The sequence below is a fragment of the Sus scrofa genome, chromosome 13, assembly GCF_000003025.6.
Source record: "Sus scrofa isolate TJ Tabasco breed Duroc chromosome 13, Sscrofa11.1, whole genome shotgun sequence".
Lineage (NCBI taxonomy): Eukaryota > Metazoa > Chordata > Mammalia > Artiodactyla > Suidae > Sus > Sus scrofa.
The window spans coordinates 190,386,658-190,413,487 of NC_010455.5; the positions used below are offsets into that span (position 1 = coordinate 190,386,658).

Consider the following 26,830-nt stretch of genomic DNA (forward strand, 5'->3'; position numbering starts at 1 on the left):
AATGTAAGCTTGCTTCATCCTTTCATTTCTTTCGGTTATTTATAGTCGTGAATGTTCATTAGTCCCACAAGTAAATGGTACATTTTGAAGATATAGCCATGTATACTTAAGAAATGTCTAAAACGCAGAATATTAGCGCTTGGAAAGAAAACACATGCTGAGAAAGTGATTGTCGGAAAATTACTCTGCTAGGTGGTGTTTGTGCTTCAGCCTACCAAGCACGCTCTCTGCAATTCCATACCGCTATTTCCAGTCCACCAGAGAAGGTATCATTTCACAGAGCACTTAATCCCACTCTTATAATCTGACTAATTTTTTTATTACATAAGATTAATTTTCACACAGTCCAAGGGTATAATGCATTCTCCATTATATTTAAAATGCTGTTTAAAAAAATCCAGGACAGCAATTTGAAGAGACTCTAAAAAGTAGACGAGTCATCCTCGTAGGGCTTTTTTTTTTTTTTTTTTTTTTTTGTAGAGTTTTGCAGAATCATACACAAACCACCAAAAAAGAATGTGGAAAACACTATAGAAAAGTGATTACTGCATTTTCCTTGGGTTCCTGAACAACAAAGGCAGGAACGTTGGCCATTCCGCCAAGAAAAAGTCCAGTGTGCAACAGTAAAACCCAACAGAGATGAAATTTTTCACGCCAAATTCCAACTACTTCGGGCCAACTTGTTAAATCACTAACACCTCATAACAAAATTGTCCATGGAGCAGCTGGTTGCTGTTGTGGTTGAAATTAAGTGGCCAGGGCTCAGTGACCTTCTAAGGCTCCATGTTTTGATGCTATTTATGCAGTTATTTACTTCAATAGCATTTACTAAGCTAGCAAATTTTCTGTGGGACACCCGCCACCACTCACTCACTTTTATTTGGTCAGCAGCGCAAATGTTCATCACAGTCTGTAAAATAGCTTCCAAATAACATGCAAAAGATTGGCAGGGGCTGGTCCAGTTTGGGGGTGGTATTTTGAGGTTTTTACAGCACCCACAGCTCACAGAAAAATAGAACCTTTCATTCACGTCCTCCTCAAAATTGCTCAAAGTTACTGAGTACATCAGACACGTGTTGAGAAGGTAGAATCTTTATCAGCTAACACCTTGGGATTTGTGTAGACGTTTCACACTTGAGCTTTTCTCCCTGGGACATAAAGAGAGGGGAAGTGGCCCAAGGGGAACTCTGCAGCATGAATCCAGGGTTTCTATTTTTTTAAAAATGTGATTTTTTGCACTCAACTTCATAAGATATTCACATTTATTTAGTGGAGTAATAGTCTTTTCCTCCAAACATATCTAAATAAATAGCACTTTCACATGTATTTAATATGGCATCAAGAAATCTTCACTTCAGTTGGAGGCTGAAGTTTAGCTTTTTAACTTAAAATAAAAGTCATGTGGCGAATATCAAATTCACTCTGAGGGACCTGGCAAGTACCTCCATTTTTTCTTTTATACAAAACAATGAAGCTATGAGAATTAATATAATGCATTAAAATATCAATTATGTAAGTAAGGCAATTAATATAATGAATTAAAATATCAATTATGTAAGCAAGGCAATTTATTTCAAGATATTTCAGTCTCTCTCTCTCTTTCTTTCTTTCTTTCTTTCTTTGGGCCATACCCCCAGCTATGGAAGTTCCCAGGCTGGGATCGAATCGGAGCTATAGCTTCTAGCCTACACCACAGCCACAGCAATGCCAGATCCAAGCCACATCTGAGAGCTACACCACAGCTCACAGCAACACCAGATCCTTAAGCCACTGAGTGAGGCCAGGGATGCATCGAATCCACTTCCTCACAGATACGAGTCGGGTGTGCTGGTCTCTTTCTATGAATCTTTTGGCATGCTCTTTGGCCTCCAGATTGCTAATGTATCAATGAAACTTAATTGCTGCTGAAGATGTGTAACTTAATTGCTGTTGAAGATACCCGTGAGATATTCTTAGATGGCCATCCGAAAAGATTGCCATTCTGGGCATGAACAAATCTTAGTTCCAATTTAGCAAGAGCTGAAAGGAGATGCGATTTTTTTTTTTTTTAAACATCTCTAAGAATCAATCAGAAAGGGATCAGCTGAGAGGGATGGACCCCTCCTTGGCGGAAGGATGCGTGTGCTGGGTCTGTTCTCCATGAAGAAAGTCTGTCAGCTGGCCGGGAAAGGTAGGTTCTCTCAAGGACAATGAGAGTCATGCACACTGTGAAGAACCGTTTAAGTGCCCAAAGAAACTGGCAGCCAGTCCCACAGTAGCTGGAACCAGGGCACAGCAAGGAGCCACGTGACTTCCCTTCAGGAGCTGGAGAGAAATTACAGTGGACAATGTGGGGGAGGTTTGGAAGCTCTTCAGGAGAGACGTGACAGGCATACTAAAGGCTGTGAACAGCCCAAGAAGTGGTATTTTCACATGTGGTCACGACACCAGGACATTTAGTGTCAGTCTGAAATCTGCCAATACCTTTGAGCCCTGAGATGACAAGATACCTATAAAAGCATAAGTTATTTTAAAGGGACACACACATTAGAGAACACATGGTATGATACTAAAAGCTTCTTAACAGAGAAAAATCTGGAATCTAGGACATTTTAAAGGTAATGTCGCAGCTGACTACAATACACTTCAACTAGCCACTGTGAAGAGTTTAGTCAGAATTTATCACTCATTGCCTAGGACATCGCCCTTTCCCAGGGACAGTCTAATCCTGAACCATCCACAGAGATGTTTAAAATTACAGGTGTGTAGGAGTTCTCTCATTGTGGTTCAATAGTAACAACCCCAACTAGTATCCATGAGGATTCCGGTTTGATCGCTGGCCTTGCTCAGCGGGTTAAGGATCCAGCGTTGCCATGAGCTGTGGTGTAGGTCACACATGCAACTCAGATCCCAAGTTTCTGTGTCTATGGTGTAGGTCGGCAGCTGCAGTTCAACCCCTAGCCTGGGAACTTCCATATGCTGCAGGTGGGGCCCTAAACAAAAAAAGAAAAAACATAAGTGTGGATTGCATATTAAGCATTCCCTCCATAAGCAGCCTCCGGCAGAACTGATTCAGCTAAGATTTAAACAGGTGTGACCCAGAGCATAAAACAGGGTTGGATAAAATTTTGAATCCTAGAATAATGCATTGTTTTTCATCAGAATGTATTTTACAATGAGTTTTTAGAGCAAGGTGAAGTCTTGGAGGAGTCAGGGTGATGGAATTTAGAAAGCCACAAAGGCAAGTTTTTCTCTTGGGAGACAGATTTCTTTCTTAGGTCCCAAAGTATAGGAAAAGGGTGAAGAGAATTCAAGGAAGAGATTTGAGGATGCTCAAACAAGCTCCCCTAGTTAAACAGGATATGAAAAATCCTAGTGAGAGGACTGAGATGGATTCAGAACCACAATTGGAGGTCAGAGTTTAAAGCAGAGGTCCCAAAGCCTGGGCTTTAAGGAAGAATTGACATTCAGGTTATTTGGAACCATTTGTAATCAGTAGACAAGCAGAAGACTGAAGAACAGTTTGTTTGCTTTACCTAAATTAAACGATCTTGTTTACCATGCTGTCTTTTTTAGTGAATCTTTAATTCTTGATTGCAGTAATGAGAAACCACTTCTCGCCTAAAATACTGGCACAGTTAAAGATCAAAAACAATTCTACAATGGATGTACCTGTTAATGGCATTTGTATTTACACACTAAATTTGTATTTATACACTAATTTTTTTTTTTTTAAATTAGAGAGGTCAGAGTGAAATTTGCAGAGTAAAGCAGGGTTCTAATCTAGTATTTTCCCAAGTGATGGGGGTCCCAGAACTGAATCTTGCTGTTTGAAATCATTAGTAAAAATCAAGGTGTAAATTATAAGGGCTCCTGTAGAAAATACTGGTTCCCCCCCCTTCTCCCCCGCCCCGCACACAAGGCATATGGAAGTTCTCTGGCCAGGGATTGAATCCAGGCCTCAGCTATGACATATGCCACAGCTGCGTCAACGAGAGATCCTTTAACCCACTGTGCCAGGTAGGGGATTGAACCTGTGCCCCTGCAGCAATCTAAGCCACAGTAATCAGATCCTTAACCCTCTGTGCCACAGGGGGAACTCCTAGTCTATTCTTAATAGATATTAAATCACATCATAAATACGACAGCACTGCTGATGCATGCCCATCACACAAAGTAACTTCAGAAAGGGGTTTATTTGAATTATGTTAAGGAAATGAATTTCATGGTAAATTACATCAAAGCAAAGTCTCTAGGCTAAGAGTCTGAATTCTATTCTGAGTTCAGAAATAGTGAACTATTAGTCACCTGATAATTTTTCTAGTACAATAATTATCTTTTTAAATTGGCAAATGGTTGACATTTCATTAAACAAATTTCATCTTTGATATTCACAAAGTAGATTTTAAAAGTTTCTTTCCTCCTTAAATTCACAAAGGGAATCGTGTTAGAAAAATCGGAGGAAAATGTACACCCGAGGTGAAGAGACATTACTTTAAAGGAAAATGTTGGTTCAGCTTCTTATTCAACTCAGGTATTACTGTACGGCTAGGGCTGACTTACAACATTAACCTCAGGAAGGAAATTTGGCTGTTTTTCTAAACTTCGGTCTGTAAATTAAACAAAATTTCAAGCTCTTGTCTCCTGACCCCAGACTGACCAATGGACAAGGGGACACAGCACCACATCCTAAACAAGTGTCCCAAAAAGCTCTGTAATGTGTTTATTTAAGAAAGCACTGCTCAGATGAAGCATCTGTTTCTTAATGAGGTCATGTTTTCATTTTACCTAATTTTCCAGCCGGGATTACTGAGGTGCAGGGAAGGTCTTACTATGGGTTGAAAAGGGAGTCAAAACCTCACATGGGATCAGAATCTAGACTCCTCGATGAAGGAAACCAGGAGCTCCAAAAACTGCATCCTACATGTCTATTCAAATGCCAATCCCAGTGTAGAAGTGATAAAACTCAAACTCCTATTCCAAAACATTACACATACATGTTTAATATCACATCCATGATGTAATCTGGGAGGAAGAAAACAAATTTTTTTCACCTTATAAATAGCTGTGTCAATATCCTTTTGAATCAAATTCAGGATTACCTCCTTCAAAAGGAACATAAACCATTATAGGATAGCGTCCAAATCCTGGGCTCTGGAGCCAGATGAGTTTGGTTCAAATTTTACCCTTGCAGTATCCTAGTTGTTGACCTTAGACCAGTTTAGAAACTTCCTTACGTGTCAGCATCCTGCTCTCCTAGGGACTCATTGATAGTACTTACCTCATGGGATTCTGTGAGGCTTAAAGGATGTAAAAGATGCAAAGGGCTTAGACTATGCGCTTGACAAACATTCATGCCCAGTGATTGTTAGCTAACTTTATGCTTCTCACTGATATTTTGGGTCTGTTATAACTTTCCTTATGGGTATTCTAGTCTTCAGTAGTTTTGATAAATTTTAACATTACTGGACAATCCTATTTTTTTTTTCTTTTTAGGGCTGCACCCCCAGCCTATGGAGGTTCCAAGGCTAGGGGGTCAAATGAGAGCTGCAGCTGATAACCTACACCACAGCCACAGCAACGCCAGATCCAAGCTGCATTTGTGACCTGCACCTCAACACCAGATCCTTAACCCACTGTGTGGGGCCAGGGATCGAACCCACGTCCTCATGGATACTAGTCAGGTTCTTTACCGCTGAGCCACAACAGGAACGCCTAGACACTCTTCATTTGGGAAGAGAAGGGGCAAGTTTCTAAACATAAGAGGGAAAAAAAAATAACACATTAAGGGTATGATATATTTATTTTATGCCCCCTTCAACCTGTTGGCTTTCCACACACGTAGCCCTCCCCTTGAGAAAAACGAACTGGGATCTGATTAAAAAAGGAACCAACTGATACTAAGCACTAAATCTTTCAATACTGCCTCCAGACGTGGAGCAGAGACCTATTCCCACCTTTCATCTAAGGGCCAAGAAAGACACAGTGTGGCACCACTCCAAACTGGATAGAAAAAAACTGCTCAGTTCATGTTGATTAAAGCTATGGGTTTGAGGGTAAATACCAAGTTTAATCCCAGCTTCCTTTCACCTCACATCTCACAACCAGTCCTGACATCTGATTCTGTGCCCTTGGCTTTGGTCTATGGTGTTTCAAGGGCCTCTGCAGCTTTTCAAAACAGGCCCTGTTTAATCTAATCATCTGTGGGAGCAGAGTCACATGCAGATCAGCACAACCAGAGAACTTGCTCCAACCGCAGCAAAACACAGGCAGCCATACTGCTGTGTCTCGACCACTTCCTAAAGCCTCCCGTGGAAGATTTGACCCTGAGTTGCCTGACTTGAGCTTAGGAAATATTCTGGAGTCTTTCAAGGTGGAGAGATTCACTTAGCACATTTTATAATTAACTGCGCTAAAGCTGAAGCTTCAGCATGTTTGCAAACTATGGATTTCATTAGCCTAAATAAAATCGGATTGTTCCCCCACCACATTAGAAGCTGGCCCAACATCGACAAAATTATTATGTTGAAGAGCCATGCGCAGCAGGCGAAATCTTTATTATCACGAGCCAATAATAAATATTTGACAAGTTAAAAATATAAACTCCGAATGTAAACTTAGATTCACTTGACATTTGCTCCAGTTCGCATTCGGATTGCACTATGCTAGAACCACATTCTTACCTCCACCGAAGGCCCAGGGATAGGGATTGTGTTCTTGATAGTTTAAAACAACTTTCTTAAATATCCTAACAATTTTTTTTTTGGTCTTTTTGCCTTTTCTAGGGCTGCTCCTGTGGCATATGGAGGTTCCCAGGCTAGGGGTCTAATCGGAGACCCCTACAGCAGAGCCGCAGCAATGGGGGATCAAAGCCACGTCTGCAACCTATGCCACAGCTCACGGCAATGCCGGATCCTTAACCCACTGAGCAAGGCCAGGGATCGAACCCGCAACCTCATGGTTCCTGGTCAGATTCTTAACCACTGCGCCACGACGGGAACTCCTTAAACATCCTAACAATTTACGCAATGTTGACATGCACTTAACGTAGCAAGAAAGCAGGTAATTTGTCTCTGCCTCTGCAGAGTCTAGGTGCATCCAACTCTTATTTTCCAGAAGGCTGTATTGACATCAGTTGGCTATGCCTCTCCAAAATCCAGCTTTTTTTTTTTGTAAAGAATTAGCAGGGAAAGAGAAGTGTTCCCATTAGCACAGGGCACATGAAGAATCATTTTTCAGAAATGTTCACTGAAGTCACTTCATTATGACTTGAATATCATGAATAGAAGAGATATAGGGTAAGGATTTCAGATTTGCCTCTCTTTATCTTACATGATAATTCTCAATGCAGGGACATTTTTAGATGGAGGGAATGAAAGGAAACAAGGAAAAGGGAGAAAAAGAACAGAGAACTTTTCTTTTTTTTTTTTTTTTTTTTTTATCATTTGTCTTTATAGGGCAGCACCCTCAGCATATGGAGGTTCCCAGGCTGGGGTCAAATCAGAGCTAAAGTTACTGGCCTACACCACAGCCACAGCAATGCAGGATCCGGACTGCGTCTGCGACCCACACCGCAGCTCACCGTAATGACAGATCCTTAACCTACTGAGTGATGCCAGGGATCGAACTTGCATCATCATGGATCCTAGTAGGGTTTGTTAAACGCCGACCCACCCACGAAGGGAACTCCCCAAAGTGTTATTCTTAATTAAATACAGCCTTTTACTGCTTATAGAAGAAACAAAGTAGAAAAATCATGGGAACAGCCTGGAAATTTTCTCCACAGCTTATGTTTTGAGCACAGGCACATATTTACACTGTGTGATGAAGCAAATTGCTCATTTTGGAATGGGCTCAGGCAAATTCAAAACACTCTAGCCAAACCGAGGTTTCACAACGTCATCTTATCACCATATGCAGCCTGTATATATAACCTCCAAATCTGGAAAGTAATAAATGTCTAATAAAAGGCAAAGGAGGAAATTACATAAGAAGAAAGGAGGAGAATTAGAATCCAGAGCATAGTTAATTCCAGCTGATGGCTTCAAGCAACCATCTAAAAATAAAGTGCTGGAAACAGAACATCAAGCTGTGTTACCCAAGATCGCCCTGGCTGCAGAGGCAAAGCTCTGTAATAGCATACAGATGATTAGGAAATATTTTGTAAGGTTATCTTCTCTAAAATGTTTAAGGCTCATACTTCACAACACATGTTTGCAATATTTAGGCAAAACGTGAAATTAAAGAATAATAAAGCAATTAGAAAATAAAGTGAATGAAAGCCAGGTCTCCTTGTGAAAGGGAAATTAAATTCATATCCACCTGCCCCCAAACCTTACATTTCTCGGATTAGGCCATATGTAATGCAAAAAGGGAAATTAAGTAGGCGCTGTTTGATTGAAGAATGAATTATAGAGCATTCTAAAGAGGTAAATAGAAGTGATTCAACCGAGAAATTAAAGGGAACACAGAGTGTACTCAGACATCAAAGATTTAGGTTTGATTTTTTGCATAGAAAGCCACAGTTTTCCTGCACTGTTATCTTATAAAACGATGTTTACTCTTCCTGTATTAAGAAAAGTTCTTATTGCACATATACAAATGTTAATAAAATGCTTGTTCTTACTCAAAGGCACCTGGCCTTCTCCCTCTCTGACTGCTGTGCCTGCCAGGTAATTAATCCCTTGGTTTAGGAGCTCAGGAGGGTCAGGAAGGGTGACGCTGGAAGGTTCTTCATTCCAGTCCAGTTGCCTTGAGGGTCAGTGCAGCCTCCAAGAAGCTGCATTTTCTGCCACGGTGGTTCCTCTACAAAGAAACCTCCCAGATGCTGCCAATGTGTGAAAATGGATCACTAGAGAATTAAAGGAAGAAATAGCTCTTCCTCCATGGAATCTGTAATCGCTACTTTAGACGGTTAGGATTTAGGGCTTATGATCTTATGGATGTTTGCTGCCATGATTCTGCTCTGTTGCTTATTCCTTATCTTTCCTCTGCTCCATCTGAGATGAACCAGCCTCTACCTACCCAAGGCTTAGAACTTTTCTTATGAAACTTCCACTGTGATTAATGACTGGTGTACTTTTTCAATTGTCTCTGTGTAATCAAATGCTCTTGAGTATTTGAACTAATACTTTACTAATACTAATACTTGTCTTAGCTTTGCTGCAAAATTAGAATGTTGTCTGAGGCAGCTCTTGTATTTCTTCCACTTACACATGCGTGCATACCCAGAGATGTAATAAACATCGATGAAGGATCAATGTCAGGCTGTATTTTTTAATCAGTTAATAGGCATGAGTGAAAGATAGGTGAAAACATAATCTCGTCCCTGAAGTTCAAATGCCATTTGTGTTTTAAAAACATTTATGGTCATACCAGGTCTCCTGGTGCAGCCACCAGGGAGCCAAGCCTCATTCATTATTAGTCTACCTACTAGGGAAGAAACAGAGACTCATTGTCAGAATCTCTTGCCTGAGATAAAACAAAGAACATGGAGACAGATCTAGGACTCCATTCTGAAACTAAAGATGCTCAATTAATAAAGCATCAGACTGAATTATTATCAGTGATGCTGTTGGATGGTAATTTACATTTCATTCAAATATTATGTTTGTGGTTTTCTGCTTTGATGGTAAGAAGAGGGTTGGTTAAAAGATGTCAAGAAGAGAGTCAAGAAATTTAAGGTCATGATTAATACATACTAATTGGAATTTAAGTACTGGTTTCTATTTTACTGCTCCCATATACTTGCTTAGGCAATTACACTTTCAAAGTGAACTTAAGTCCCTAAAGAAAATACAGCAGCCAAAAATCAACACATAGTGAAATATTCTCTGCCTATGAGGAATGTGAAAAAAAAGTTTTAATAGCGGTTTAAAATTACGGTTTTAGCTTAAGAAAATGAAATCTTTTTAATAAAACACAGCAATAAGTACAACAATTATCAAACATACTTTGCCCTCCAAAAGATAACGCTAAACAGTGATACCTCACTTTTTAATAAAAGTGAATGAACTAGTTAATTAGAAAAGGAAATAGAAGTAGGAGTTCCCATCATGGCACAATGGAAACAAATCCGACTAGTAACCATAAGGATGCGGTTCGATCCCCGGCCTCGCTCAGTGGGTTAAGGATCTGGTGTTGCCATGAGCTGTGGTGTAGGTCACAGACATGGCTCAGATCTGGCATGGCTGTGGCTGTGGCTGTGGCCAGCAGCTGTAACTCCAGGTCGACCCCTAGACTGGGAACTTCCATATGCCGCAAGTGCAGCCCTAAAAAGTCAAAAAAAAAAAAAAAAAAGAAAAAAAGGCAAAACAAAAGTATACGTGGATATAAATAACAGCTGGTATCTTTAACCTATCCAACTGGGTCCCTGAAATCACACAATGCAATAGGCACTATTATTCCTATATTTCAGATATGAAAACTGAAGCTTGCAGAATTTAAGTAATAAGACCAAGGTGACACAGGTAGAAAGCATTTTAGCAAGAACTGAGCCCAAATGTATCGAATTCTAATATCTAATCCTGAATACTACATTAATTTCTCATATACCTGGTGGCCTAGGATAATGATTAGGACACACGTATTCTGAACTGCTGGGATATTTTTCAATAAACTCAGTCCTCAATTTCTAGTTTTAGGACTTAGATGACTCTCTTAGGACAAACAAACCAGGCAAAAAGTGACATTTTAAAACAAACCCGGTGGCTGCTAGGTTTTGTTTCCTTTGCTTTGCTGTTCAAAATAAGACAGGAATGTGGACCAGAGGCTATTGATGCGCTTTGACAGGAGCCTACTGTTATCACTCACAGTAGAATAAAACCTGATGAATTTCTGTGTAACCTGATTAGCCCCGGATGAGTCAATAGAATACCTTCAGGTCTGCATGCTGCGTTCCACTGTCAACTGCGGCAAATTCTGCCTAAGAGTCATTTATGGATGCTTCAAAAGACAGTGGCTGTAGCGAATTTCTCTTAAACTTTTAAACGGCACTGACAGAAAGGAAATATCTACTGTGTGTGCCTGACTTGGCTTCCCTTCCCTCTTATTAGTTAACCCTAAAAAGTGCAAATATAAACAAATGCAATCCCCAGGGGTACATCTGAACCGGGAAAAATCTGGAATTAATTGCCAAGTATTTGGTTCCTGTTGCAGCTGTTACAAGTGTTTGATTTGGCCAGGGAAGACAAAGGGCCCCGCATACCAATTTCGTGAGCCACGGTGAAGGCTGCGTGGAGGCCATCATCTTCAATCACAGCACAGCTGCGCTCGGGAGAACATATGGTCCCAACGTCTGCCATTCCCAGGGTGTCACATGAATGATGCCCACATAAATCCTGCCCCGGGAGAAAGAAAGAAATCATTAAAATCAATCTACATCCAGAAGGAGGCACCCTGTAAGAGCCACTGGCTCACTCCAAATGTCAACACTGGGATATGTTTACGGTATCACCTGCTCGGCTCTGGAAATGTTCCAAAGACAAACTAACTGCATTGACTCTTCTCAGCTTCTCTGGGCCCTAGAAGCACAGAGGGCTGATGGCACTCAGTTACATTTTAAAGGATGTCACAGGATTGTACCTTGTCTGTTGCAATAGCAGCCACAGCCTTAACAAAGCTGTATCTCACACATGCAGCCACATGTGTCATGGATCACTTTCACATATGGTCATGCTTAGAAAGGCCTCAATATTCTGACCTAAATTCATGCTAAATTTATCAGAAGTCAGGCCTAATAATTCCTTTTCCATCACAGGGTCAAACTGCAGCCACATATTTATGGCAGAAACTACATTTCTCAGGAATTTGGATAGGAAACTAAATGTTAATCTTAAGGGTGATTTCTCAAAAGGGCATCTCTTAATTTCCAAATAGAGTTGTAATTTCATAAGTTGTCTTCAGAAATGTATTCACTTTTTCTCATAGTATTTCATGTTGTGTTTCTCAACCTGATCATTCCTCAGAAAAAAAATACGTAATATATTGTATTTGTATAAATGAGCCTATGCGTTTTTCTGGTGAGAAGTTGCATAGCTTTTAAGAGATTCTCAAAAGGCAACATGATCACACCTCACAAATAGTTAAATTATCAATGCAGATGAGAGAGACATCAACAAGATAGTATTAAGGTATGACGCATAAAGAGAAATATAAGCCAAAGTTTTTGACATTATAGATTTGTAATGATAAACTTCCCAAGAAATGCTATTTGAGTATTAATGGACATTAGAATTTTTCACTTGACTGCTGTTTTCAATGAAAATTAACTGACAGTGTATATTAATATCCAAAACAGCAAGATTGTATCCTGGTAAGCCATAACTGAATAACTGCAGAAAAAGAAAACCAAAAAAACAAAAAAACTTTAAACTTTTAAACTTAAATTAATTACTATGAAAGATGACTATTTACTAGTGTCCTTTCTGTAGCAGCTATTATCTTCATATCTCCAACTACCCCAATATTTGGCTTACCTCAACAAACATTTGCTTAGTTGAGGTGAATTCTAACATACAGTCAGATGCGGAGTAGACCTCACACACCATCAATGTGATATATGCTAGCAAGACCTCAAGAAACTGCAGGAAGTCAGCACGAGATATTATTCCTATATAACCAGTGCCACCTACTCTATATCAAACTCTTCTCTTTTCTATTTTGCTGTATAAAAGTCCAGCCAAGGTGAAGTATATTTAAAAGATATACCCAACCATCCCCCAGTACATTTTCAGGTCCTGATTGTGTTCCATATATTATGAGATCCCAGCTGTGATGAAGTTCCCTGTGGCTGCCATGTTATTACAGCTTCAGCCAGTGGAAATCTCAGCCAAGAAGCCCTGGTGGATCAAGTCACCATACCAACAATAGCCTCCCAAAGTCTCCTGTGTATCCTCTTATGTCATCCCAAGGGAACTCAAATTACAGCTGTTGAGAACAAATTAGTAGTTTTTAAAATTGAAATTGGAACACACTTTTGCATAACAATCGGTCTTTGAGATAATTATATAGTAAAATACATGTTTTAATCCATTCCCCCACCCCCAATCGTTTCAATAGTCTTTAGACCCAGGTCATAGTTTAAGTGAATTGCCGGCCACTGTCAGTTATTTCTGCACATGTATATTTTTTTTAAACTGAGATTTATGTTTATCTTCATAATTTGGGGTTTGTTATCTTCAGATAAAAAAAAAAATCTAAGAATTGTTTCTCCTTACTCCTTACTTCATTAATAAGCTCAGATGAAGAGCCACAGCTAATGGAAATGGCCTTCCTGTTCTGAACAGGGTTTAATGTAGATTCTTAATCTCTCTCTGTTGACTGGTAATCAATTGCTCATTAGAGGCCATCAACCCTCCTTGTCATCTTTGAATTGCATTAAATGCATTTGGCCCTTTGCCAAGGAAATATGTACATGTGACAAATTATGAACTGAAGCTTTTTTTTTAATCACACTGATTAAACCCCTTGACTACATAGCCACCGTCTTTATTTTTGTAACTGTAATTATGTGAACTGGCAACCTTTCCCTTTCACTCATCTAATTTCAAACCCTGGCAGCCTAGTTATGGTTTCCTCCTCAAGATTTACAACGAATGCTTGTATTTCTTTGTGATCCAATCCTCACCCTAATGCATTGAAATTCAACTTGTGCATCCAATTATTATCAGCACTGTACATCACATTCATTTCTGTTTTCTGATGGTGACTTCTTTTTTTTTTTTGTCTTTTTTGTCTTTTTGCTATTTCTTTGGGCCACTCCTGCGGCATATGGAGGTTCCCAGGCTAGGGGTCGAATTGGAGCTGTAGCTGCCAGCCTAAGCCAGAGCCACAGCAACGCGGGATCTGAGCCACGTCTGCAACCTACACCACAGCTCACGGCAATGCCGAATCGTTAACCCGAAGAGCAAGGGCAGGGACTGAACCCTCAACCTCATGGTTCCCAGTCAGATTCGTTAACCACTGCACCATGACGGGAACTCCTGATGGTGACTTTTTTAAAAAAATTCAGAGTAAAGAGTAAGGATATGATTGGGGCAAAAGCAACATCTATCCATCTATCATCTATATCGTCTGGGTCTGAAGGCAGGGAAAGAAACGGAAATCACGTAGAGGAGCCACATAAGAGAAAATGAACTAAAATTTTCTGACAAGAATTTTTCTGCTTATTGTAAATCTGAAGGTAAGTTAATGTCTTTGTTATGTTAAAAATGGTTCTTTTCGGAGTTCCCATCATGGCTCAGTGGTTAACGAATCTGATTAGGAACCATGAGGTTGCAGGTTCGATCCCTGCCCTTGCTCAGTGGGTTAACGATCCGGCGTTGCCGTGAGCTGTGGTGTAGGTGGCAGACGTGGCCCGGATCCCGCATTGCTGTGGCTCTGGCGTAGGCCGGTGGCTACAGCTCCGATTCAACCCCTAGCCTGGGAACCTCCATATGCCGCGGGAGCAGCCCAAGAAATCGCAAAAAAATAAAAAAATAAGATGGTTCTTTTCATGCAGGACCAATTCATTATCAGATATTGATATCCTGTAGGCAATAATAGTGCAGACAACAATGCACTGGAAGGTTCAGTAAAATGTTAGCGTTGCAAGAGCTTGCAGAGATTTAACTGGTGGGCTTATCATACGTATGGTCCTGGCCAGGAGACAGAACTGGGAGGACATCGTATCCAAAATAAAACAGAGATGGGGGTCCCTTGGTGGCTCAGCGGTTAACGAACCTGACTAGGATCCACGAGGATGCGGGTTTGATCCCTGCATTGCACATCTCAGATCTGGCCTTGCTGTGGCTGTGGCGTTAAGCTGGCAGCTCCGATTTGACTCCTAGCCTGGGAACTTCCATATGCTGCAGGTGCGGCCCTAAAACAGAAAATAAATAAATAAATAAATAAATAAATAGAGCAGAGATGGTCAGCAAGACCAGTGATGACTTGACATAAAGCTCGTTGACTTGGTGACTAAGGATCAGGAATATGGCAATATCTGTGATTTATTGTGGAATTTAGAAGGACTCCTAGTACCCCAGACTTATTCTTGTGGATGAAGTGGGGGCCAGGGGGCACTATGTTGAGAAGCAGAAGCTGGTACAACTGGGAAAATCCCAGTGGTTGGTACTGGATGGAGGATATGAACAAAGACTCGGATGTGCAAAGTGGAAGGCATAACAGAAGCTGCAGCATTTCTAGTCTTGACTAGACTGGTCCCTCATGGAGCATAAATGTGCTGAAACAGGAAGGCTGATAGGAGCAGCTATAATCACAATTGCAGCAACAGCAGCCAAAATGAAGAGTACCTCGTACAAGAGAATCTTGTACTGGCACACGGTACTGGCACCTTTTGTTTCTATAGATATTACCACCTGGTAAAGACAAGCCTGGAGCTCCAAGGAAGGCCAGAGAAGAGGATTTAACCAGCCTTGGATGTCAATCTATCTGTCCATCCAATTCCTAGTGAATAGGGATTAGTGATAAAAGAATCTGGCGTGGTACCTATTTCGGCCATCAGTACTAAACAAAATACACTTATTCATCATAATTCCTATCTGTCTATGGATCTGATTCTTGAGGTGTCATTTGCCTTTCTGGCTACCTAAACACCCGTCCCCAATAACAGCGGTCTTGCTTTGGATCCAGGCAGAGACTACATTAATTGGGTCTATTAGGCTGACCATTACAATGATCCCTGCTATGCAACCTCTGTCCATGCTTCTTGATACAACTAGGTGACACCAAATACCCAGAGCTCCGCTGGATTAGGGGCCAAGGTATCCAGGTACATTTATTCCCCAAACAATGATTGTGTGCCCACAATCTGCCAGACACTGTGCTAAGTGCTGACAATGTAGGGCATAAATGAAATAGGATCTGGTCTTGACCCTGCAGAAATGTCATGATCTAGTGAACACAACAAGACACATGAAGAGGGAAGCAGGTTGAAGAGACTGTCCAGGGAGCGCAGAAGAGGAATTGCTGAGCTCTTCTCCTTCGGGAGACCCATAAAAGCATCTCAGAGGTCACTCACTGGACCTTGAGTGATAAAAAGAAGTTTGACAGTGTAGAGGAAGGGTATTCAAAAAAAGACTCGGAGTTTCCATTGTAGCTCAGCGGTAATGAACCTGACTAGTATCAATAATGACGAGGGCTGGATCCCTGGCCCTGCTTGGTGCATTAAGGATTTGGCGTTGCCATGAGCTGTGGTGTAGGTCGCAGATGCGGCTTGGCTCTTGTGTTGTTGTGGCTGTGGCAGGCAGCTAGAGCTCCGATTCAACCCCTAACCTGGGAACTTCCATATGTTGTGGGTGCAGCCCTTAAAAGACAAAAAAAAAAAAAAAAAAAAAAAAAAGACTCATGACTATATCAGCGGATGGGATGGGAAAAAGCAGGATTCTGTCTTGGAAATGACAGCATTGCTGTGACCAGAATACAGGATAGACCTTGGGGATGATGAACAGGGGAAGCTGAAAAGGTAACCTGATCTCAGAGTTCCAAGACAGGAAACTCTCTGATATATATGAGGCAAGAAGAAAGGGAAGGAACGACAGCGTGAGTTGGGAATTGAGAGCAACAGATGCTCAGAAAAGCCATTTTGGTTAATGGGAGTGGAAGCTGATTAGAGATGGTACAGGGAAGGTAGGTTGCTTTAAATTCCACACCATTCGTAAGAATCAGTGCATGAGTCATTTATATGCTCTGAGACAAAGTCACTTCATTAAGGGCATAGGGAGTTTGGACCCTGGGGTCTCCAGGGTTTGTTCCAGTTACACAGGTGTTGGGATTAAGGGAAAACACTTCAACATATAGAGGGAGAAATTAAAGCTTTGGGGAAATTAGTGTTCAAAATCACACCAGTGAGACTGGTGAAGATGCGATTCAAATCTATATATAAACACTCAATTCCTGAACGTACCTCACTGTGGTGCTGTTAAGTCATCACCTATGTCTTCCTCGACATTACTTGTATCTTTTACGTTCATAATCTGTACGTGGTCAAGCAAGTTCTGTTTTTTACAACAAATAACACAGCACAGCCTTTATCTCTTTGCTATGTTTGGTGAAACTCAATAATCTAGAGACACAGTAGATACAAAATTCACTGATACTTCAGAAAACAGGAAATTGGAAGTGATGGATAAGAAACCTGGTGACATCATTAACTTGCCTGTCTCTCGCCTGATGCATTTGATCGGCCACTCTAGGTCACTGACTTCATCTATCAAATGTCTCATGTAGCTGTCTTCTCTTTCTCATTCTTTCCATTGTTCCTTCCTGCCTGGACCATCATCTAAGGCTTCTAAATGGTTCTTGGGTCTCCAGTAAGTTCCTAGCTATATGCTGCAGTCAGTTACCTTTTGGAGCCTAGATTTGATAAGATTCCTCCATTCCTCCCAAACTTAAAAGGTGTACCAACCTTAGCCTGGCATTTAAACCTTGCACAATGCAACCCAGGCTTCTGTGTCAGCCTTCACTGCAGCTTCATGATCCATTCTGTCCACTCTTTCCTGCACATCTCACCAACATTGTGGCCTCAAACCTCAGCCCCAATATTCCTCCTGCTGGAAAAGATTAATTTATTCATATCCACTTCTTTTGAACACTTATTGACTGCCTCTATATTTCTAATGCCACTGCTTTAGTTTAGACCATCTCGAGTGTCTCCTTGAAGATGAATGAAATAGCCTCTAAAGACTCTCCCAAGATCCAGCCCAACTACTTAAGCTAGAAGCCTCACTAAAAAACACATCTCTCTGGAGTTCCCATTGTGGCTCAGTGGTTAACAAATCTGACTAGGAACCATGAGGTTGCGGGTTTGATCCCTGGCCTTGCTCAGTGGGTTCAGGATCCTGTGTTGCCGTGAGCTGTGGTGTAGGTTGCAGATGCTGCTCGGATCCTGTGTTGCTGTGGCTCTGGTGTAGGCCGATGGCTACAGCTCCGATTCGACCCCTAGCCTGGGAACCTCCATGTGCCATGGGAGCAGCTCAAGAAAATGGCAAAAAGACAAGGAAAAAACAAAAAACCCTCACATCTTTAGAGTTCCTGTTGTGGCTCAGCAGCTTAAGGACTTGGCATTGTCTCTGTAAGGATGCAGGTTTGATCCCTGGCCTGGCTCAGCAGGTTAAGGATCTGGCGTTGACTACAGCATAGGTAGCAGATGTGGCTTGGATCCAGCTGGTACACCTCTGGTCATTGCTGTTTTCCTTCTGATGTTCTTTCCATAGATTCTCACTGACTTTAATTTATAATTTAAACTCTTTATGTTATAGACTGAATTGTGTTCCCCACCTCTGTTTAAATTCATGTGTTGAAGCCTTAATCGCCAATGTGACTATTTTTGGAGATAGGGTCTATCAAGAGGGGGATAATTAAGGTTAAATAAAATCATAAGGGTGGGGCTCTGATCTAATAGGATCAGTGTCCCTTTAAGAAAAGATTCCAGAAAACTCTCTCTCTCTCACCCTTGCCCCCTCAAATCCACCAAGTAAGCACAAGGTGAGAAGGTAACAATCTATAAGCTAGGAAGAGACTTCTTCCCAGAAACCAAATAGGCTGAAACTTTGATAATGAACTTCCCAACTTCCAGTATTAAGAAAGTGTTTTTCTGCTGTTAAAACCACCCAGTCTATGGTATTTTGTTATGGTAGCCCAAGAAAACTAATACACATGGCATACAATTTCTTCTGTTAGCTGGTGGTGACCTTCTTCTCTAGACATCTATCACCCTTCCACTGTCGCATTGTTTGTCCTATCACACCCAGCCCTCTATATTTGCCTCTGGGCCACTGCGCATATTAGTTTGGTGTGTCTGCAATATCTATTTCTTCCTTATGGATCTACTAATTCTCTTCTTTCTTATGAATTGAATGCAGATGAGATAGGCTACCTTCTAATGTACTTCCAAGATATTAAATGACCACATCTATTAAAAAAAATCATCACACTACACGGCAATCATTCATTTCCTTGTCTATTTTCTGGAACACATTCTCAGAAAAGGGGCCACTTTTCAAACCTCTGAAACCCTCTTTGCCTATTGGAAACTTACGGAATGTTTGAATAATTTTGTTGTAATATTTTTATTTCAGAGACCACTAGACAGGACAACCGTCCCTCTCTGCCACTGGTCAGCTACTATTCTGAGAGTTTTATCTCTTCCTCTCTGTACAGATGTCCTTATCTGTCATATTATAATAATGTTACTATGGCTGCAGATTGTTGAAAGGATTAATTGTAAAATGGTTTACAGTGATGAATAAATAAAAGCTGGTTGAATCCACATCAAATCTATCCATTCTTCAAGGACAATTCAGTTCTACACTTACAATAAAACCTATTCTATATAAAGATCCAGAGGCAGAATTGACTGTTCCTTCCTCTTTCCTTCCATAGTCTTTGCTTATAGCTCAGTTACAGCATTTATTAGAGTTTTCCTAATATTAGAGTGATTTATGCATGTTTCTGCTTCCTCTTCTCTGGTGATAAGCCGAGGTGGGTAGGGACCAGATATTCCCATCTCGTTGCCTTCCTAAATGGGCATTTTACACATAGGAGATGCTCAGAGGTATGTACTGAATGCGAGAAAAGAGAACAGTGAAATACGTTCTGTGTGCTGTGGTTTATTGTCTATGATTTTTAGATTTTACAGAATATTCTTAACAAATAATTACAATTAGTATATATTTTACTTACATTATATTAGTTTCAAGTGTACACCATAATCACTCAATACACATATGTACTGCAAACTCATTGCCGCAGTAAATCTAGTTAGCATCCATGGTGACACATAGTCACAAATACTTTTTCTCATGATGCAAACTTTTAAGACCTACTCTCAAGCAGTTTTCAATTCACAGTTTATCTTTAACATGTCTTTAATGGACATGTTAAAGATTGCTGAACCTGCTCCCAATCTTCCCATTTCTGAGTTCTTTAGCCTTTTATTGATTAGAATTGACTTATCAGCTATGATTCCTTGATGAGGGTCTGCTTTCTTTTTTTTTCTTTCTTAGGAAGTTCCTGGGCCAGGGTTCAAATCGGAGCTTCTGCTACTGGCCTACGCCACAGCTATGGCAACACCAGATCTGAGCCACATCTGCAATCTATACTGCAGCTTGCATCCTTAACCCACTGAGCTAGGCCAAGGATTGAATCAGCATCCTCCCAGAGACAGTGTCATGTCCTTAACCTGCTGAGCCACAAAGGGGACTCCCGTAAGTGTTTGCTCTTGAATTTAAATGGGGTTTGAACTCAAATGTGTGACTGAATTAGTCAATCCAAGCAACAAGCAAATAGGAAAAAGCACATCATTCTCCCTCTTCCAAGCTTCACCTTTTCCTCTAGGGCTCCGTTGTCATAACCTTGCAAGGAGCTCACTGGTAATGCTGGATGGAGTCCCCACCACATCATTATAAGGTAGAATATAATAGCAGTGAGGTATAAGCTGACAGACAATTGCCAGTTAACTGGCACACTGATGATGAATGAAAATCAATGAACCTTTCATATTGTATAGTCTCATAGCTGGCAGAGCAGGTTGGTTTCAATCCAATGCTCCTAATCCTGGAAAAAAGTTACACTTTCATTAATGTTATGCAAGGATGAGGGAGGGTTAAATGACTTTCCATATTGTTTGCAGGCAGGTAGGTGTTTTGTAGAAGAGTGTATCATCTACAAAGTGGGTTTGGGAGTTTGACTTTCAAGAAACTATTTTAAGAGAAAGAGGAAGCCAGGAATAAGAAAAGCGTTCTGGAAAGGAAACGTAAGTTCTGGGGAGATCAGATTTCTACTGTTTGATGGCACAAGTGGTGTGAATTCCATCTAAGTGCCACTGCAGAATGAAAATGGCTCCTATTGCAGAAAAGTGACTGGTGCTAAGTTTCTCTAATTAGAATAGCACCAAGTGCTGGGGTACAGTTCTGACAGAGAAGCCTGTTAGTTTGATAAATGAATTACTAGCCCTATTCTGCTGACTCCTAGACGCAACCTTCAAGGTGGCCTTGACTGGCCAGTGGGAATGGAAAACACATCCTCACACATTTGCTTCATGCCTGCAAAACAAGCAATTTAGGAAAAGACATCTGGACACAGAATTTGAACAGTGCTTAGAGCCCATCAAAACATGGATGTGATGGCTTGGCATCTGGCTGCTAAGCAACGCACCTCTTATATTCAAAACAGAGTGTAAAAGGAGGATTCTGCTGCCAACTCTGGGTATTTCTCATTGAAAAAGAAAATAGCCATGAAAATTTTTCTGTAGCTTCATGGAACTAAAGATCTCAGATCATCTCTCTTAGAGCCCTCTTGATTTCCACATTCTGAAGTATTAGGTGAAGATTACATTTTAAAGTACTCTCACATGAGTGCTGCATGAGTCTCAGCCCCGTAATTAAATGAGCCCTTTTAAATTAGGTGCATATATTCACAATAACATGCTTTTCACATATTTGGTTCTCATCAAGTTAGATGTATATGCCAGAGGGCCAGCCACAAACTCAATGAGATTCACTTTACTAAAAGTATGCTTCTGCTTGGCAAGGAGGTCAGGGAGCATTCATGTAAAATATCTTCCATGTGGAGACTAGTCTGAAAAATGAATGTTCTTATAATACTTAGCAAAATTAACATAGCTGTTAATCTGTTTTCCCCTGGCTTTATCTATTTAAAAGGTACTGATATATTTCAGAGTTTGGAAAAAAGGAATTGTTAACTACCCAAACAAAAAACAAATCCAGAAAAAGTACAGACAAGTCATTTAGAAGCACTGACTAGTCTTCCTTTTTTTTTTTTTTTTTTTTTTTTTATAAGAAGCAATTAGCAAAACTATGGGGGCATGAAGAAGGGAGTAATGGGGTCTGGTATTAATGTTCACTTATTTAAAAATAAACAGAATGTGCATTTGTATTTAAAAAGGAAAGTCAACCATTTAAATGTTCCAAGTGTTCGAAGTGAACACTTTGGAATAGTATGCCTACAAAAGTATTTTTTCCTCTGTCTTTAGAGGACTTCCTTCCATAAACTCTCTCTGAAGCCTCCTTCTTGGCAGCCTCTTGTGATGCAGCAAAGCAAGAAATCCAGACGTGGAAAGTTGCTTACAAGAAAAAAAAAAGAAAAAAAAAAAAAAAGACTTGGAAACCAAATAAGAAAGGGATAGTTTTACAGGAGAATTTCATTTCATATGGAAGGCTACAAAAATGAATGTTCTTCCGTTCTAAAGATGAATGTTGTGCAAAAAAATTAAAGGATGGTTTCCAGGAGATCACTTAATGAAGAGAAAGATTTTCCATCTTGCAAAGCACCCTGTGCTGTCTGGCTCTCCCTAAACTGCTGCCCTCCGGTGTCTTTATTTACATGTGGTTTACATTTATGTCCACCCCATGAACCACAAGTGTTTCTCCACTCCAAATTTATCAACACTTTTCCTTCATACTAGGGGTGCCTTAGTAAAAATAGGAGAATTAGGTGGTGGAGCTGTGTTTCAGGATTCTGAAACCTCCTGCAAGCCATCACTGAATTTCCTGTCCTAGTTCTGGTTGTTCTCATTCAAACCATGATTTTGCATAACATTTCAAAGTTTCTAATCCTTCACCTATCCTGGATGGATCTCAAACACTTGAAGAATGAGCTTGAAAGTCCATTCTTGCCAGGCATCTGAGAGCATGACTTAAAACTGCCAATCAGAATAGAGCTATGAAAACAGAGGTTCTGAGCAGGACAACCTCAAAACAAAACTTTGTGTCTAAATGTCACATTTTGTGTCTGAATGTGGTGGTCGAGATAGACATCCTGCTCCTCCCAGAACCTCTGGGCCTATAAAGATCATTTCTTTCCCTTCCTGTAACCCTTTACCTTAAAAGAGGTCTATCCTAGGAAAACATTCTTCATGTCTTGACTCTTTGTCATACCTTTCCACACTGGGGCTTCAGAAACATATTCATCTAAAACCTAAACATGCAAGCTGGATGTAACACTTGATTGGCAGCCGTGGAGGACTCAAGCAGGGCTTGCTGTGCACTGGAGGATTAGGCAAAGGAGTTACTAAAGAACCTCCCAAGACTGGGTTTCTATATCCTCCTGGCCCTCTCAAAGCCTTCCATGCAAGGAACCAATATGCCATCAAGGTAGACATGTAAGAATTCCATCAGGAAGCCAGATTGAAAAAAGAGTCCTTTCTTTGGAAATTTTTCCCTTGACTTATTTCCCCAAAGGGCTTCAAGTAAGAAAGGTATGAACATTTACAAAGGAAAGTGGTAGATAAAGTTACTGCAATGAATGAACCATAGCCCTTTCCATTAGGTTGGACAAAGTTACATCTTTGGGCCCAGTGGAGAGCAGAAGAGCCCTAATTCAAATGACAAACTTGCTTTCCCCCTTTTCCCATTTAACTAGGCACATTTCCCCCAAGCTCTCCAGCCCCACATTGTCATAGTAATACATCTAAGACACCATGTCTCAGTCTGGAGACATCTTGCCTGATTGATTGACTAAGCAGATCTTGGTCATTTAAGGCTTGAATTGGTTCTATTCTGAATATAGGAGCAGAATTGGAGGCTGGCTGGGTTTTCTTCAAGAAGCAGGTAAGCAAACTCATGGTCGCAGGCAGTCTGAGGGAGAAACCAGGCTGTCCGCAAAACTTTTTCTTTTTCTCTTTAGAGCCACGCCTGCTGCATATGGAAGTTCCCAGGCTAAGGGTCCAATCCAAGTTGCAGCTGCCAGCCACAGCCACAGCCACATCCATGGTGGGGCGGGGAGGAGGGGGGGATCCGTGAGCCACACCTGTGACCTACACCACCGCTCACGCAATGCCGCATCCTTAAGCCACTCCGCAAGGTCAGGGATTGAACCCTCATCCTCATGGATGGATTCTAGTCGGGTTGGTAAACCGCTGAGCCACAGTGGGGACTTCAAGACTGTCCCTCTGACCTACCTTCTTACATCAGGGCTTGAACCACTCACCAGGCTGGACCTACCTCCCGAGTAAACAGGATGGCCGCGTCGTAGTGCTCCTCGTGGTCATCCCCCAGCTGGTTGTGCTGGTGCTGCCACTTGCAAAAGTTCTTGAGGGTGGTGGCAGCGTTCTTGCTCACCTCCAGGGTCTTGTCCTTGTCTCCCAGTACCACCACCTTCACCACCGTCAGGCGGATGTGGTTCTCGATGCTGGCGTGGCTGTACAGGCGGTTAGCGATGGAAGCCAGGGTCAGGAGGTAATGCTGCAGCCCCCTCCCATACATCCGCGCCATGGACGCGTCAGCCACCAGGAGCAGCTCCACCTGGCGGGCCCGGGAGATGGAGCGGCGCCGCCTCCGCCACCACGTCTGTGGTCCCTGACTCCCATCCGACGAGGGAGCCTGGTCAGAGAGCTGTGGGGCCAGCGTCCAGCGTCGGTTCGGGCTGTTGTGCTGCGGGGGGCGCTCACGGGGCCGGGGCGGGGACCCCGGGGTCTCGCAGCTGGTGCGCGGAGGCAGGGCCTCAAAGCTGAAACCCTCGCGAGTGTAGACGTGCAGTATCCGCGCGGACCCATCCCCATACACACGCCCGGACTCGGCCTCAGACCAGGGCCAGCTCAGCAGCGGTTTCAAAGTGTAGCGCGCGTGCTTGACTGCGAAGAAGCCGCGGAGACCACCGCAGAGGTCAAAGACAGCCAGGGAGCGGGGACTGCCGTCCACCGTGCCCCGGTAGAAGCAGTGGCCCCGGTGGCGCCGGGTTGCACTCGGCCCGCCTCCTGCGGGCACAAAGCCAGCGGCGCCCACCGAATCATCCCGCTCTAGGTCCAGGAGGAACCTCCGGCCGCCCGCGTAGACGAGGTAGCCCACCTTGCCGCCGCCCGAGTAGAGCTGGTCGATGTTCTGCACAAGCCCGCGGCTTCTGCGCTGCGGCGCCAGGGGGTGCGGGTGGCCGCGAGGCTCTGCCGGCTCTTGCGCCTCCTCCCCCTGCCGCTGGCGGGGCTGTGAGGCAGCTGCAGCAGCCGGAGGCTGCCCGGCTTTATCCTGGGCAGGTGCCGCGGCGGGGCCGACCGCGACCAGGGGCAGATGGAGCGCGCACAGCAGCAGGGAAGCCCACCCGAGCAGCATAGTGCGCTGCCCTCGGGGAGGGGCTGCGCGATGGGGATGTTATGGGTATCTGTTATTCGCTCTGGAAGTTACCGGGGCGGGAGGTGGGGACACACATACACTTGCTTGCAAGGTTGAGTCAAGTGTCGGAGGGAAGGGAACCCGGCAGCAGCGCCAGTTTGTCCCGGCCGCACTGCCAGCGTGCGAACTTTTCTTTGTTGCTTTGGAAAATGTTTGGATTCGTGCTCCAGAAAGAGAGGAGGGAAAAAAAAAAGAAAAAGGAAAAAAAAAAAAAAAGCCGAGTTGTGAAGATGCAGCAAGTACGAGGAAAGGGGAAAAATCCAAATCCAAACCCAAACACAACCACGACCGATGCACCGAGGAAAGTAAGGAAGGTGCCGTGCACCGGACGGGCAACTGGTGCGTGCTGCCTCCTGCCCCCTTGCTGCTCGGGACTCGCCGGCAGCGGAGGTTTCAAGCTCCAGAGCCCGCTTCCTTTCCTATTTTGTGGGTTTCCTTGACTCTACTGGAACCAGCAGGAAGGGAAGAAAGAGAAGAAAAAAAGCCATAAAAATTAAGGCAAAAATGCAAGGGGCGGCCTGCGGCGAGCCAGTGAAGCGGCGCGTCAGTGTCCCTTCGGATGCAGTGTCTTCCTGCCCGCCGTCATCCCCAGTCGGCCGCTGCGAGCGCGGAGAGCAGCGCGAGCGCTGTGAAGATGCGAGGAGGTGGAACAATGAATTTATAGCGGCATGCCATCCTGCAATGGCAATTTCAACAATTCGTCACTGCAAGCTGCCTCTTAAAGGGAGAGCTTCCCCCACCACTCCCACCCTTCCCGGTCCGCGCCTAATCAGATGGGGGAGGGCGGGCCAGAGGGGTGATCGAGGAAAGGGAGACCGCGGAGGAGGAAGGGACCCGGCGAGTTGGAAGGAGGGAGAAGGGAGGGAGCAAGGGCGAGGATGGGGGAAAGTATTTGAGTAAGAAAAACAGAAGATTTCCTTGGCCTCATTTAAAGCCACAGCGGCTCGGGGTTTGTCTGATATTTCACAACTAATCGGGGTTGGCTAACCTCGGCTTACCTCATCTCCTGAAGGGGTGTTTTGGTGTGTTTTTAAAGTTACTGAGACATTTCAAGTCTCTCCCTGCCTCCTTCTCTCGTGCTTTTCTTTCCCTCGGTAGGAAGTTGCTGCCGCAAGTTTTTCCCCTTTGCACGCTGGTGCGCTCCAGCCTCGCAGACTTGCATCCACCAGCCAAGGGCTTTCCGCTTCCCGCGCGCCCCCTTGCCCTGCGCTCCTCTTGCGTCCCGCCAGCCACACCGGGTTTCTTCCCTCCCCATTCCCGGTCTCTTAGCGCTGGGACGCACGCTGGGTTCGGGCTGCGGGTGACTAACTTCTCCCAGTCACCAGCAGAGGGGCCGGACAGCTGGAGAGCCGCGGGCGCTTCCTGGCGCGTCGCTTAGCCCTGAGGGTTGCGGTGTCCCCGGACCGGGTCGCCGGAGGCCTGGGAACTCCGCGCCTTTGTGTGCGAGCCGCGGGCGCTCCCTCCTTTCTCCAGCGAGCCTTTCAGCGGCGTCCGCAATCTGTCACTTAATCCCGGATGACTGGAACTTCCTTTGCTGCTTTAAGAAGCAAGGAGTTAACTCTTGAAAGGATTTGAGCTCATTTTAAAAATAAGATTAAGAACTATGCCCACACTTTCTTCATCCTTCGGCTTAAATGATACTTAAATGACAAATAACTATATTTGTATTTATCTCCTTAAAAAAAAAAAAAACACTCATCACCCTTGACCCTGAGCTAAAATCAATC

General features: G+C 43.0%; 1 protein-coding gene across 3 annotated transcripts in view; it reads right to left on the reverse strand.

Moving 5' to 3' along the window:
• Positions 1 to 26,453, reverse strand: part of ADAMTS5 (ADAM metallopeptidase with thrombospondin type 1 motif 5) — a 60,092-nt gene extending 33,639 nt beyond the window's left edge. Inside the window, exons 1-3 of one of the 3 annotated variants that reach the window (XM_021070865.1) lie at positions 26,102 to 26,453; positions 23,943 to 25,779; positions 11,186 to 11,318 (exon numbers count right to left, since the gene is read on the reverse strand). In XM_021070865.1, the coding sequence (XP_020926524.1) occupies positions 11,186 to 11,318; positions 23,943 to 25,043 (1,234 nt within the window). In that variant the 5' untranslated portion in view covers positions 25,044 to 25,779; positions 26,102 to 26,453. Of the gene's footprint in view, positions 1 to 11,185; positions 11,319 to 23,942; positions 25,802 to 26,101 lie in introns of those variants that run through there. The other 2 variants (XM_021070866.1, XM_021070864.1) reach the window with 2 other exon arrangements.